Here is a 14,651-nt window from a genome sequence, read left to right on the forward strand (position 1 = left end):
GGCTCACTACAAGCTCCGCCTCCTGCATTCACCCCTTTCTCCTGCCTTAGCCTCCTGAGTAGCTGGGACTACAGGCACCCACCACCTCACCCAGCTAATTTCGTTTTGTATTTTTAGTAGACAGGGTTTCACCATGTTGGCCAGGATGGTCTCGATCACCTGACCTCATGATCCACCCGCCTCGGCCTCCCAAAGTGCTGGAATTACAGACGTGAACCACTGTGCCTGGCCAACTGTCCCCTTTCTTAACCTTTTGGTCCCATCTCTAAGTTTATGGATTTGCTACCTCTGCATCTGAAAGAGTTTGGGCTCTGGCTAATTCCAGTCTCACCAAGTACGTCACTTCATGCAAGTCAGCTTATATTCTTTAAGTTTCCTTATGTGTAAAGTGGACATAGTTTACTCACCTCACTGAGGTAGTGTGAGCATTCAGTTAATGAATATCAAAGGCAACAGCATGTGGGGTAAAATAAATCCTCAATAAATGTTAGCGATCATTTATTCTTTCCACAAATTCCTGAGTGCTACTGTGCCACAACTCCACTATATATGCATGACTCCTGCCCTTATGAGGTGCAGTCCACACGGCAGACAGCACCAACACACAATTACAACTGAGAGATGGTCATGGCAGGGGAAATACGTGCTAATAGGGGAGCCCACAGCTGGCGTGCTTAACTATAGAAGTCAGGGAAAGCCCAACTTGGGTTGGCTTCACAGGGGTCACTCTGAATCTTGCCCTTCCACGGCAATTCTAAAGAGTACTATGGGACCAGCCTGGCCCATGTGGTGAAACCCTGTCTCTACTAAAAACACAAAAATCAGCCAGGCATGGTGACGCGCGCCTGTATCCCAGCTATTCAGCAGGCTGAGGCAGGAGAATCGCTTGAACCAGGGAGACACATGTTGCAGTGAGCCGAGATGGCACCACTGCACTCCAGCCTGGGTGACAGATCGAGACTCTGTCAACAATAATAAAAATAATAATAATAATAATAATAATAATAATGGGCACTACGCTCTAAATGGCACTAAATCTCTAACTGAAATTGGTACCCAGTGCCCAGGGTTTGGCAAAGTTACGCATCAATATTACTTATAGCCAAGGGCAAGCAAGGAACTTGGCAAACTGGAGGCTGCTGCGCGGGGGTGGCAGTGTAGAAGGCTCCAGGTTACTGCTCTCTTTTCAGAGGAAAACTCAGACTAGCAAATCTGAAGGAGAGAAGTGCAAGGGTCCAGGCCCTAACAGCTGGACCCTATCTACTATGGCCCGGCAAGAAAGCCATTCCTCTTGGCAGAGCAGTGTGTCCCTCCAGGAACTCAAATGCAGCTTTCTCTAGCATTTAAACTGTGAAACAAATACTTTGAAATCGTCATCCCTCCAGAAAAAACTAAGAGGAGCAAGCTGCTCACAAACAGCCCAGAAGGACACCCCTGGGTAATTTTTCTGAAACCATCTTGTCAAGGGTTAAATTGTGTCCCCACCCCCGCAAATTCCTCTGTTGAAGCCCTAACCCCCAGTACTTCAGAATGTGACTGTATTTGGAGATAGGGCCTTGAAAGAGTTGATAAAGGTAAAAGGAGGCCATCGGGGTAAGCTCTAATCTGATATGACTGGTTGACCTCATAAGAAGAGATTTTGGGTACAGAGGAAAGACCATGTGAAGACACAAGGAGAGGACAGTCATCTGCAAACCACGGAAAGTGGACTGAGAAAAACCAAGCTGGCCGACGTCCTGATCTCAAACTCCCAGCCTCCAGAACTGTGAGACAATCATTTCTGTGGCTGAAGCCCCCCAGTCTGTGGGACTTCATTGTGGCGGCCCTAAAAACCAAACACATCTTATCTATAGGAACAGCAGCCACTCTTCCTTCTCAGTATTCAAGGGTATTTGGTAGTAACAGTGATCATTTTCCCTCTCTGTGGAAAAAGCCTCAGGATTGGAAGGGACTTTTGTGATTTGAAAGAAATGCATATATTTAAATATATCATTTGAACCAACAGAATCAATCAATCGAAATACCACAGCAGTTTGAATGAACGCAAATATGGTATTTGAAATCAGGGTTATAGGTGATCTTACAGTCTCATTTCTCATTCTTCATCCAGTTTATCTTGCTTAGGTTGACCAATGACAAGAAATCTCGGTTTTGTTTGTTTGTTTGTTTGTTTCTAGAGACGGGGTTCTCGCCATGTTGCCAGGGTCAGTCTCGAACTCCTAGGCTCAAGTGATCCTTCCACCTAGGCCTCCCAAAGTGCTGGGATTACAGGCATGAGCCACTTCTCCTGGCCTCCTGATTTTCACAGTTAAGTGGTTGCAAATGGTAATATCTTAAAAATCCATTTTGTAATTTCAAATGCTCTTAATAAAATTTACCTCAAAGTTTAAAAGACAGAAGCAACTCCTTTTCTAGCTGAAATTCTAACAATATCTAACAACTACTTGCATTTTTTATTACAAATTCAGGAGACATCCAAACTAACATAACACAAAAAATTACAAACCAACTCCAAACAGTCTTGCCTGGCATTAAACTGAGTTCAACAAATGTATACTGTGTATTAATACACAGTTTCTTGTACAGTTTCACTTGTGTGGACGTGTATTTAATATTTTAAAAATAAGACTTCAAAATTCAATTCAGACCATTTTTAAAAGACAGTGTGGAGTCACGAACTTGGGAAAGTATTTACAAGCCATCTAGTCCCATCCCCCTGCCTGAATCCCTCTCCGTTTACAGTATTCATCAGTTCTGCAAGCAGTTCATCTGTATCGCTGAAGAAAATGCTGACTAGTACAGGTATTAAATCAAAATAAAAGCTCACTAGGACTTCACCTTTTTTATTTCTAAAAGTTGCAGGAGACTTTTTAGGGGAAATTGGGACAATGTATCAATTTGAGTCAAACTATCAATTTATGAGTCAAATTCTTGACTTCATAAATACAATCATGCACCGTTTAACAATGGGGATATGTTCTAAGAAATGGATCATTAGGGCCAGGCCCGGTGGTTCATGCCTGTAATCCCAGCACTTTGGGAAGCTGAGGCAGGCAGATCAGGAGGTCAAGAGATCGAGACCATCCTGGTCAACATGGAAACCCTGTCTCTACTAAAAATACAAAAAAAAAATAATAATTAGCCAGGACATGGTGGTGGGCACAGGCGACAGAGCAAGGCTCTGTCTCCAAAAAAAGAAAGAAAGAAAGAAAAAGAAATGGATCATTAGGTGATTTCATCATTGTGTAAACTTCACAGAGTGGACTTTCACAGACCTAGATGGTAGAGCCTGCTCCTAGGCTATAAACCTACATAGTATGTTATTGTACTGAAGACTGTAGACAACTGTAATACTATAGTATTTAAACATAGAAAAAGTACAGTACAAATACAGTATGCAATGTAAAACATGGTACATCTGTGTAGGGCACTTGCCATGAATGGATCTTGCAGGACTGGAGATTGCTCTGAGTGAGTGGTGAATGGTGAAAGAATATGAAGGTCCAGGACATGACTTACACTACTGTAGATTTTATAAACACTGTGCACTTAGGCTACATTAAATTAAACGTTCTTTTCTTTCTTCACTAATAAATTACCCTTAGCTTACTGTAACATTTTTACTTTATAAACTTTTAAATTTTTTAATCTTTTTGACTTTTGTAATAACATAGCTTAAAACTCAAACACAGTACAACCGTATAAAAATATTTTCTTTCTTTATATCCTTACTTTACAAGTTTTTGCTACTGTTAAATATATTTCTTTTTTACTTTTTAAACTTTTTTGTTAAACACGGAGACACACACACATTATCCTAAGCTTACATGGGATCAGGATCATGAAGATGTCACCAGTCAACAGGAATTTTCCAGTCCCATTATAATCTTCTGGGAATACCGTCATATACACAATCTGTCATTGACCAAATATTACTCAGTGCTTGACTGTCTTCTCCAGAGATTGACTTTTTCAATCAATCTCCTAGAGGGAAGCGTGGTGGGTCGGTAACAACCTGCAGTTACCTGTTGGGGTCTACAATAAACATGTAGAGCAAACACTGAATCTAGCTTAAATAAACAACTTGGTTACCATAGTAATCGTTTCAAAAAACATAATAGATGTTTTCCTAACCAACCTCCACTCAAGGGACCTACCAAAGTGTCCCCATTCCCTTTGTAAAACAAGCTGAGGGATGCCCATGGCGCAATGAGTACACTTGGCTTGATCAGCTGTGAGCAGGGCATCATGTGCTTACCAGAGAGTCAACTGTGTCTGTCCTTAAACTGTTTATGTCAGTTGCACATATTACCATGATCTCCTAAAATGTGATTATCAACTGGTGAAATAGAAGCATGAGCAGAAAAATAAACTGTTTCTAAGAAAATGAAGATGGATACTTGAAAAGCTTCTTAAAAAGCAAGTTGTTTAAGAAATTGCTGTCAAAATAAGTGTGGTTAAGACAATTACAAAAGAGTGAAAAGCCATAAAAATATAGTATCCTGCAATCAGTTTGCTTTGCAAACATCCTTGCTCCACTTTGAAGAGACAAACACTAAGACAAATACATATGTTCACAGACACATGATGATATTAAATATCAGTATACTTATGAAAAATCATAACCTAGAGAACCCAAGCCAAGCTGGTTAAGAAAGCATCTAGTCTACAATGCAGTCTGGGTGAATGAAATACAACTACTCTGAGAAGCATTACTGAACAGAATAACTTTTTATCATCAAATTTTGGAGTCTAACTGTAAAGACTTTGGATTATAATCCAAGTCCCACCCTCCAAAAGCAGTAAAACTTCTCAGCTTCCCTGAGCCACCTCTTCTGTATCTATAACTTAGCTATGGGCCTCAGCCACAGCCACTGTCAGTGTTAATCATCATTGCTTTTGTTCTAGTATAACCTCTACCACTAAGTGGACACTAAAAGTCCATCATCAAGTGAGGGAGAGAGGAGGGACATGAAGTATTTTGCCATCTAAAATGAGTCCTCAAATTAAAACTTTAAAAGATCAGGAATCACTTTGAAAAGGAAAAAAAAAAAAAAAAAAAAAAACCTACCCATTAAACAACACAATAATCTGAAGTCACAGAGGCTGCCCACCAAGAAAGGAAGGAAGGAGCCCTGAGACCGCTGGCAGTTAAGACCAAGGCCTAATGTCACCCAAATATTGGCTTTTTCCCATTCAAGAAACAGAAACTGCTAAAAAAAAAAAAAAAAATCAGATTGAATTTGCTTAATAGAAAATACCTATAAAGAAGTGTTTTTTTAACATGATATTGGACAGATATTTTTTTAAAAAACAACAACCCCCCTGAGACCTGCCACTTTTAGCATAAGCTGAGAGAGACAAAGTACCAGTTTTATTCTCCAGTTTTTGGGTGAGCAAACATGACTTCAGATCTGTAGAACATTCAAAGCATGCGCAACCTTAAAGGTGGCAATGGGAACAACGTTCTGTTGCTTAAGCACTGCATTTCAGGAGTATACAGCAGCCTCTAGGTAAAACAATTTAAGGCCCAGCTTAACAGCTTAATCAGGTAACAGCGGAACCAAAACAGAATTAGGAAACAAGGGCTCACTGGAAACAAATAACAAATCAATATTAGTTGGGGAATTGTAGTCAGTAAAGAAAATCCAGGTTTTCCTTTTTTCTTTCTTTTCTTTGTTTTTTAAGACAGGGTCTCGCTCTGTGCCCAGGCTGGAGTGCAGTGGCACCATCTCAGCTCACTGCAACCTACGCCTCCCAGGCTCAAGCTAACCTCCCTCCCACGTCAGCTTCCTGAGTAGCTGGGACTACGGGTGTAGTAGCTGGGACTACCAGTGTGCACCACCACCCTTGGGTAATTTTTGTATTTTTTGTAGAGATGGGATTTCACTATGTTGCCCAGGCTAGTCTTGAACTCCTAGGCTCAAGGGATCCACCCACCTCAGCCTCCCAAAGTTGGGATTACAGGTGTGAGCCAACGCACCCGGCCAACCCAGGCTTTCTTTATTCAAGACTCTGCAAGAAGGATTCCACACTTCTCTTTATAATGAAATGTTTACTCTGAGCATACCTCTCCAGGGTTTTCCCAGCCACTTGAGTTCAGCAATTTGGCTGCTGTCAATCAAGATGTTACATAAGAATTTTGGCCTGTGTACATTCATGAGAAAGAGGGTGAGGAAGCTTCTAAGATTCCTAAATATTTGATGAGGACTAACAGCCTGTCAGGTAGAGCAGGACATTTTGGTGGTATTTCCTGAATGTTATGATATGAGAAGTCATCAGTGTGAAATTCTACCCAGCTATTACCACACACAAACCAGGATGTCCATGATGAGCAAATAGAAGTTCAGTGAAATGCATCATTTAATTTGTTACTGACAGAGACTGTTCTTAGGGAATTCTGGGATAAAATCCTTTGTAAGGTAGAGTAATTTTTTTTTTTTTCTTAGAGAGACAGGGTCTCACTCTGTCACTGAGGCTAGAGAACAATGGCATGATCACAGTTCACCTCAACCTTGAATTCCTGGGCTCAAGAGATCCTCTCACCTCAGCCTTCCCAGTAGCTGGGATTACAGGCATGCACTACCCCACTCAGCTAATTTTTAATTTTTTTGTAGCAATAGGGTCTTGCTATGTCGCCCAGGCTGGGGATGGTCATTTTGAAATTAAAATGACACATACCTTGCTGCTTATAAGCTTGGCATTTGTATACCGGATTCTCTCGCTGTGAGGAGCCTTGTGTGGGAGGCTGCCATGTTCCTGTCTGAGTATTTCGGATTATAAGCCTCAGTGCAGGGCCCAGCTTGGACCTCCCCCTCTTCAGCCATGTGTGTGCAATGCGGGAGGGAGGATGCTGACTTTTAGCCTCAATTGTCACTATGCCATTACATTCCTTCCTCTCACACTCCAACCTCCCGTCCACCTGACTTGGTCCTCTCTTCTCATCCCTGACCGGATGCTGAGGTCTCACATACCTGCAGAGCCAAGCAGACAGAGAACAAATTCCTGTGCTCTCAAGTCTCTTAGCAAGCTTCACATCCTCCCTCATCCCACACATCATCCTGGAAATACCCGCTGAATGTGTATGTCCTTGAGACGGTGAGCCCCCTGACCACAGGGTGGGGTCTTCCTGTGCCCGTGTCTCTGACCTCATCAGGTAGTGAGCACAAAGTAGCTGCTCAATGTTGAAATGAATGTATGTGAACCTCTCCTGATAGAAATAGTCACCTAAAGTCCCCACAGCAAGCCCTGGTTCTGTTTGTCATTGATGCTGAAGAGCATATGTGGCCTTGCCAGATGCCCCATCTGCAGAGGGCAGACTGTGGCCTCACACTCCATCTGCTATGGATCTAAGACCCCACACCCAGGGCACAGCTGTGGCCAAGGGGAAGGGTGAGGTGAACACCCTGCATCATGTTAAAACAATACAGAGGCATGTGTGTCAGCCCTAGGATTTCTTATGATACGTGCCTCTGCACCTATCTCCTAGAAACCTCAGAGCATTTTAAACAAGCTACCTGCTGAATCTCACACTATCTACAATATAGGCAAGTCTTGCCAATTTTTACCTCTAAAAGCCTTCTCATCTCTGCCCACTTCCACATCTCCCCAGACATTATTGCCTTTAGCCTGAATCCTGCAACAGCTTCTTCACTCAACTCCCAGGACCCACTCCATGCACGCCTCCTCCAGCACCCCCCAGCAGTCAGACTATCTGGTAAGAGGTCATTTCTTCAGCCTCTGCTTCTAACCTTCTGTGGCCTCCTTCTGCTGTTACAAGAGAAGTCTTGTAGGCCCCATCTGATCTGGCCTGGCCTTGCTCTGCAGCCCCACCCACCCGCCACTCTAGAACTCTGGCCTTCTGTCTGGAACCAGCACTCTCGGGGCCTCTGCACTCGCCATTTCCACCATGGAGCATTCTTTTCCCTGGCTTGTTCCATGCCTGACTTCTTCTCATCCATCAGCTTTCAGCTGAGGCCTTCTTTGACCCCCATCTAAATAGGTTTCTCTTTACTTCACCTCCATCACCCTCAGCATGCACCACTATCTGTGATGATTGATCTGTGTGTTGACCTGTTTGTCTCTCCACCTAGAACAGAAGTTCCATGAGTGCAGGGACTTTGTCTTGTCTTCACTTTATTTTCAGAGTCTGATACAGAACCTGGTACTTAGTGAGAGCTCCAAACAGATCTGCTAATTGAATGAACGAATGGATGCATGAGTGAATGAGTGAATAAGGAATGGATAGCCCCTGGGAAAATCAACATCGTCAAACTCCCAAAGAACCTTGAAATCAGACCCAAAATGGGCCCAGCTTCCTTTTAAAACAAAAGTCACACCTTTCCCTTTAGTGAAAGAAACCCTAAGTTCTGCCTACATTGGAAGTTCCCTGCATTCACACTGTCTTCTCTTACAAATCCACAACACTCTTATTATTGACCATCTTTCTATTTAGAAACAACTTAGAGTTCCTTGGCTCAGAAAACTGGAACTTGATCTTGGAGTCAGGCCCAAGGTCACAGACTCACATTTGAGGGGCTTGGTGGAGGAGCCCTGACACCCTCTGGATTGGCTCTGCCTCTGGCCCCAAGCCCCATCCTTTAGAGGAACAAAAATAGGAAAAAACAGAGGTCGGACACAATCTCAGTGTTATAGGGAAGCCCTACTTCTCCCCCAAGACCCTGATACCTGGCCAGCCAAAGGCAGGGAGGAAATGTGGGTGGGCTGGGAGTGAGAGGCAGCGGAAGGGGTTGGAGTTTGGGAAAAGACATGACTAATCCGGCCTAATCCCTCTACTTTGAAAGCAGACAACCTTCAAATCCTGACTCCAATATCTACATTTCTGAAGGCCACACAGATGCTATTTAACCTCTCAGAGCCTCAGTTTCCACAAGTGTCAAAATGGATTTCACAATTTCTACTTTAAGAGGATTGCTGGGCATTCTGTCCCCAAATGTAACATCTGGCTGCATCCACCCACCCTTCAACCTCCCAGGGTGAGTCTATTGTTCATATGAGAAAAATACAACCATGCATCAATCACTCCCTGCGACTTGCCCCAAAACTCTGGGTTTACTAGACTGTTTTGAGGCTGGGCCACACAAACTAATCTACATTGACTTAAATTTGGTAAGTAACAGGGCCAAGTTGATTCCTGAAATAAGCGTATAAATGCACACAGCAGACATTCAATACATATTTTTCAACGAATGAATCAAATGACAAGATGGGTTATGTTTATACTGATCCTACTAATCAAGCCTAATAAAGCAAAATCTCTTTTTTCACTATCAGTGTGTGGCACTAATCCACCTTGTGCTTTGATACCACAGACATGTGGCAAGAAAACTGATTTAAGCCATTATAGGGCTAAAGACTTTGACACTCAAGTTCTCTTCTTCTATAGGCCACAGGGAAAATGAGCAACTGGGATGTCAAATGTTCTTATTTATTTTGGAGATTATTTTTCAGCTTGCTGAGGGTTTATACTTTCAATAACCAAAGAGACTCTCAAAACAGAATGACTTCCCAGTAAAAAATAAATAAGTAAAAATGAAAAATTAACCAATTTTCAATCCAGATGTGGACTGTCTCCAAATTTTGCAAGCATATTAGCAAAAATATTCCCCTGTAATCTTGCTCCATAAATACTGAACAAGGAAGAGTATTGCCTCAGACTGATACTTGGCAAAATAATCTAATGAAATCTGTCAGTTCTGTGCTACCAGCATGGCATCCCTGAAGGCTCCTGGTGACTGTATGATTATCAATTAATGCTGTCCTACCTCACGCCTCACTTGCAAAACAGTTTCTTATAGCTCAGACATGCTGTAAGAAGGTTAAGAGAAGACTCTAACTCCCATCCCAGACAGCTACCCTTCAGCCTAAGAAAACACACCTACTAAAGCAAATTCACAGAAAAATCAAGAGCCAACTATTCCCTTTGCAAAGGAACTGCCTAAGGGTATCTTTAAAATCCCTTTACAATGGGTTTAATTTAAGAAACTGTAACTGGCTCACAATTTAGCAAGTGCCCTTGATGAGGCAGAGGATGGGTGTCTAACCAAGAGGCAGGTTAAAGGTGTTGTGCTTACAAAACACAGCAAGCTTGCATAGGGCATAGGTCTAAGGTCAGAAGGTCTGGGTCCCAGTCCCAGCTGAGTCACTAATGAGCTGCATGATAGAGTCATGTCATTTAACTTATTTGATTTTAGTTTCCTCAGCCAGAGATGAAGAATCATTAATAAAAGCCAGTGTTACCTACATCCCAGACTTACTAGGAAAATCAAATAAATGGGAAAGCTGTTAGAAAGCACGAAGGCATAACCAAAAGTTAGGAAACTCTTTTATTACAAGTATACATGGATGTAAATCAGAGCCACCCAGAAAATCACCTGCATCCATTCTTGCTCATACTAAATGTATTTCCTCTTACTAATATGGGAACAACTGGAATGGGAGAGATTTCTGTGAATCAGGACGAACACATAGCCCTTGGAGAATGGGTGCTGCTATCATTGAGGACACATCTACTCTGTGACAGCTTTTGATACTCTAGGACAGTCATACAGGGAATGCACTCACCCTGCTCTGTAGGGGATCAGGCCCTGATCCATTAGTTCATGTTTACCAAACATTAACAATGTGCTAGGAGTGTCTGGAATACTGAATCCATTGTGACCGGGCAAAGAGAACCACCAACCCCCAACACATTCGGCCAAGAGTGAGAATGTGATGGTGCCGGTCACCTTCCCAGTCACTTACAGGTGGGTTTGGGTAAGCCTTTCCTGCACTCTTGCCTGATGACAATAGTTCAATGTCTTCAGCAAATCGTCATCTCTCTAGGAAACCCAAAGAAGAAAAAAACAGGACAACCCCAGCACCTTCATAATGGACAAGAGTCGTGAGGGCTCCTGCTCAGTGGGCTGCAGGGTGGAGCCAGCGCTGAGGCCAGCCATTTCTGCTCACTCTCCCATTCTCTACCCTTCATATTCATATATCCTAGAAGATGAATAAGCTCCTCAAGCCTTGGCCAGAAAGAATATCACAAGGTTGAATAACTAGAAGGATAATCAAAACAATCAAAGGGGAAAATAAAAAGGACAACTGTACCTTGGTATCTGCAGAGACTGATTCCAGGAGTCCCAGTGATACCAAAATCCACGATGCTCAAGTCCCTGACGTAAAATGGCATATTATTTATACATAACCTATGCACATCCTCCAGTATATTTTAATTCATCTTTAGATTACTTAGAATGTCTAATACAATGTAAATGTTATATGAATAGTTGCCATACTGGATTGTTTAGGGAATGACAAGAAAAAACTCAACATGTTCAGGATAGACGCAACCTTTTTTTTCCCTGAATATTTTCCATCTACAGTTGGTTGAATTCATGGATGTGGAACTCACAGGTATGGAGGGCCGACTGTACCTGCAAAGTTCTGCATGAATTCACTAACCCTGCCAGGGGAAGGAGCTTCCAAGGGACAGAAGGACAGCTGATTGCCTAACACCTAATACAACGGTTCTCAAACTTTAGTGTGCATCAGAACAACCTGGAGGGTGTGTTAAAACACAGAAACAAAGTTTCTGAGTCAGTAGCTGATGTCGCTCATCCCCTGGGCCGGGGGGACCACACTTTAGAAACCACTGGGGGGCAGGGGCTGCCTAGCTGGTCAGTCCCACTGGACCAACTTTTGATCCAAATCCATCACCTCCCTCCCAAATTGAGCCACTAGAAACCATAATAGGAATTAAGCAGCTGTGTCCTTTCCTGCCTCTCCCCTCCTCATTTCCCATTCACATGCCCATGCTGCTATGGATAAAGAGAACAATTATCAAGCCATTCTTGACAACTGTCTCCCAGGGCCCGAGTCCAGCTCTCACCTGTGCACAAGAAGACTCTGCAAAAGGAGTGAGTTAGGCTGCAAAAGAGAGGACACAGCACTGCAGGCAGAGCATTCAAGGGCTCCCCAGTCCAGTTCCCTGACCCAGTGTGGAGTCCCTCTCTCAGTGACGACAGCATGCCACTGGGTCAGTGCCAAGGAAACGTTGTGACCTGCTTTTCTCCTCACTAATTTTCCTGGTGATCTGCCATCATACACTGTGATTTCCCGCTGAGAGTTCACTTTGTGTCACCAAACTGCCGCCCCCGCCGCCAGCCTCACCAACAACTCAGTGCAAAGGAAATCAACGAATAGCCACCAACACTGCACCCCTGGTGGGTGGCGGGGCAAAACGCCTCAAGTCCAGGATCACAGCTCTTATGACCTGGAAGGGACCATCACAAATATTTCTTTCCTTCCCACACCTGATTACATTATACAGTACGCTATTTTACTAACAGCAGGAGTTACTGCCAAAATAATATTGTTTTTGTTTTATGATGAGGCTAACAGAAATTCCTACAGAGAGCAGTATTGTGAATAATGTAAACGCTCTGTGGTAACGGCCTATCCTACTAGACTCTTTTCTTTGCTTTAGATGGGGAAAATCTGGCCAATTTTCACACACACGTCAGCTTGCTTTTTTCTGGCTATGGGACAGAAAAGGTTACACACATTTTGGGCCACAATTGTAGGGCTGAAAACCAACTCCAGGTTAAATAAGGAAAAAGAATGGAGAGTGATTCATTCATAGCATTTTGGTAAATATAGACACTTGTATGTGTTTGCAAATACTCGGCCTTTAAGATGATCTTGTACGCACAAATAGGCATATTTGATGGAACAAATATGATTTTCCCTCCCATTAATAAACAAAATCCAATGAGCTCCTTCTCACATGCAAAACTGCACCAGTTCCCATGCTCTGAGTGCCTGACTTGGTGTACACCCAGCATCCTCCAAATCAGTAACAAAAACACAACCTCCGCTTACCCCAAAATTATGAATCAGTCAGATATCTCATGCTCAAGACATTGTCCACAAGCCCAACTGCATTCAGAAAATTCCGAAGCAGGAGGACAGTCCATTCTCAGGTGACAATATTGGTTGAGCCTTCAAGAACACTGATTAAAAACTCTTGCACCCTCCCTACTCACAAAAGAATCCACTCATTTGCATCCATAGATGAGGCCATGCACAAGTCGCCTTCACACCCAACACCCATGGTGGTCCCCGTCCTCACCTGTTTTCCAGGAGTGTCATGCACACCACCTCTCGCACCCCGGGGTTGTTGGCCTTCTCCACGGAACAGCCCTGCAAGTTCCAGGTGGCCAGCCTCAGCACAGGCCTCCCATCCCTTGTGCCTCCAAAGGCCTCCACGGAGGGCCGAGTGGAGATAATCTGGGTGGGCCCCCCTGGCGGCAGGTCCAGGTCCTCACTCTGCAGGCTCAGGGAGGTGGGGCTCGGGTGAGGCTTGGCGATGAAGGTCAGTCCCCCGTTCGTGTGGGTGGATGGGGGCCTGGACCTCTCAGCAAACACCTGGTGCCGTATCCTGTCCAGGAAGGCGGCATTGATACCATCCATCCTCACTAGGTCCTCAACGCTGCGAAAGGGCCCATGCTCACGGCGGAAGTCCACGATGCTGAGGGCCATTTTCTCCGAGAGGCCTCGCACGCTCATGAGCTGGGCCGGGGTGGCTGTGTTGATGTTAACACGTGGGGTGAGGGGCACAGCTGTGGCCAGGTGGTGAGGCTGCTGCTCTGCTAGCAGGTCCCGCCGCAGGGAACTGGGAGAGTGCTGCGTGGAGCTGCCCTTGCTGCTCACACAGATCTCAAACTTGACCTGCTCCAGCTTGGTGGCGCCTACACCACTGACCAATGCCAGGTCCTCCACCTTCTTGAAGCCACCGATATACTCTCGGTACTCCACAATGCTGCGTGCCACAGCACGTGTCACCCCAGGCAGGGTCATCAGCTCCTCCTCCGTGGCAGTGTTGATGTTGAGCCTTTCCTGATTCACCAGGATGTTGCTGAAGTTACAGGCTGCGCTGAACTTGCGGTTATGGGACAAGTCCGAGGGGTCCCTGGGGATGGAGCGGTGGCAGCCCAGGGTGCTCCCCATGATCCGCCAGGATCAAGCGCCCGGGAAGGCCTCACCACTGCAGAAGAGCTCTCTGGCTAGGGAGGAAGCCCAGTAGGCCGTGCAAGCACAGAAAAACAGAAGGTGCAGGATTCAGGGACTGAAGAGGTTACTACAGACAAACACCGAATCTTCCATGCCTGGCATGTCCAAAATTACCTTTCACTTGGCCGCCTAGAAAATAATAAACATAGAAACCCATTGAATTAGGCAATTTGCATTAGCACCCCCTACCTAGTGCTGGAGTTAGTAACCAGGAGTCAGGGACTGGTGGCTGCCCGTGAACCCCTAAAAAACGCAGGCACGGTGAGGCTGGGCCCATGTGGATTCTCCTCTGGGGACGTCCGGGTTTTATCACACTGAGCCCAAAAAGGCTATGAGCCGTTTCTTTTGGGAAAAGACCTATCCCCATCAGCTTCACACCTCTTCTCCAGGCCTCTTTCAACTCCGACACCTGGGTCACCCACACTCGGGCTCACACAGACGCGGGGGGCACCCCACCTCCCCCACGCTCCGCATCTGACACAGCGCTACCTGCAACCTGGGAGGTCCGTGCTCCCCGGTGCCGGCACTGAGAAGGGGCTTATCGACCCCCCCACCCGACCTGCCGCGGGTCCCCG

The 14,651-nt window shown here is 44.8% G+C and overlaps 1 protein-coding gene across 1 annotated transcript in view; it reads right to left on the bottom strand.

Annotated features, from left to right (window-relative positions):
* The window catches only part of EEPD1 (endonuclease/exonuclease/phosphatase family domain containing 1), a 146,713-nt gene extending 132,506 nt beyond the window's left edge, over positions 1–14,207 (bottom strand). Inside the window, exon 1 of the mRNA XM_011973000.1 lies at positions 13,136–14,207. Coding sequence (XP_011828390.1) covers positions 13,136–14,013 — 878 coding nt within the window. The 5' untranslated portion in view covers positions 14,014–14,207. The remainder of the gene's footprint in view (positions 1–13,135) is intronic.
* Positions 14,208–14,651: the final 444 nt, after the last annotated feature.

Source organism: Mandrillus leucophaeus, unplaced genomic scaffold (genome assembly GCF_000951045.1).
Source record: "Mandrillus leucophaeus isolate KB7577 unplaced genomic scaffold, Mleu.le_1.0 Scaffold100, whole genome shotgun sequence".
Classification (NCBI taxonomy): domain Eukaryota; kingdom Metazoa; phylum Chordata; class Mammalia; order Primates; family Cercopithecidae; genus Mandrillus; species Mandrillus leucophaeus.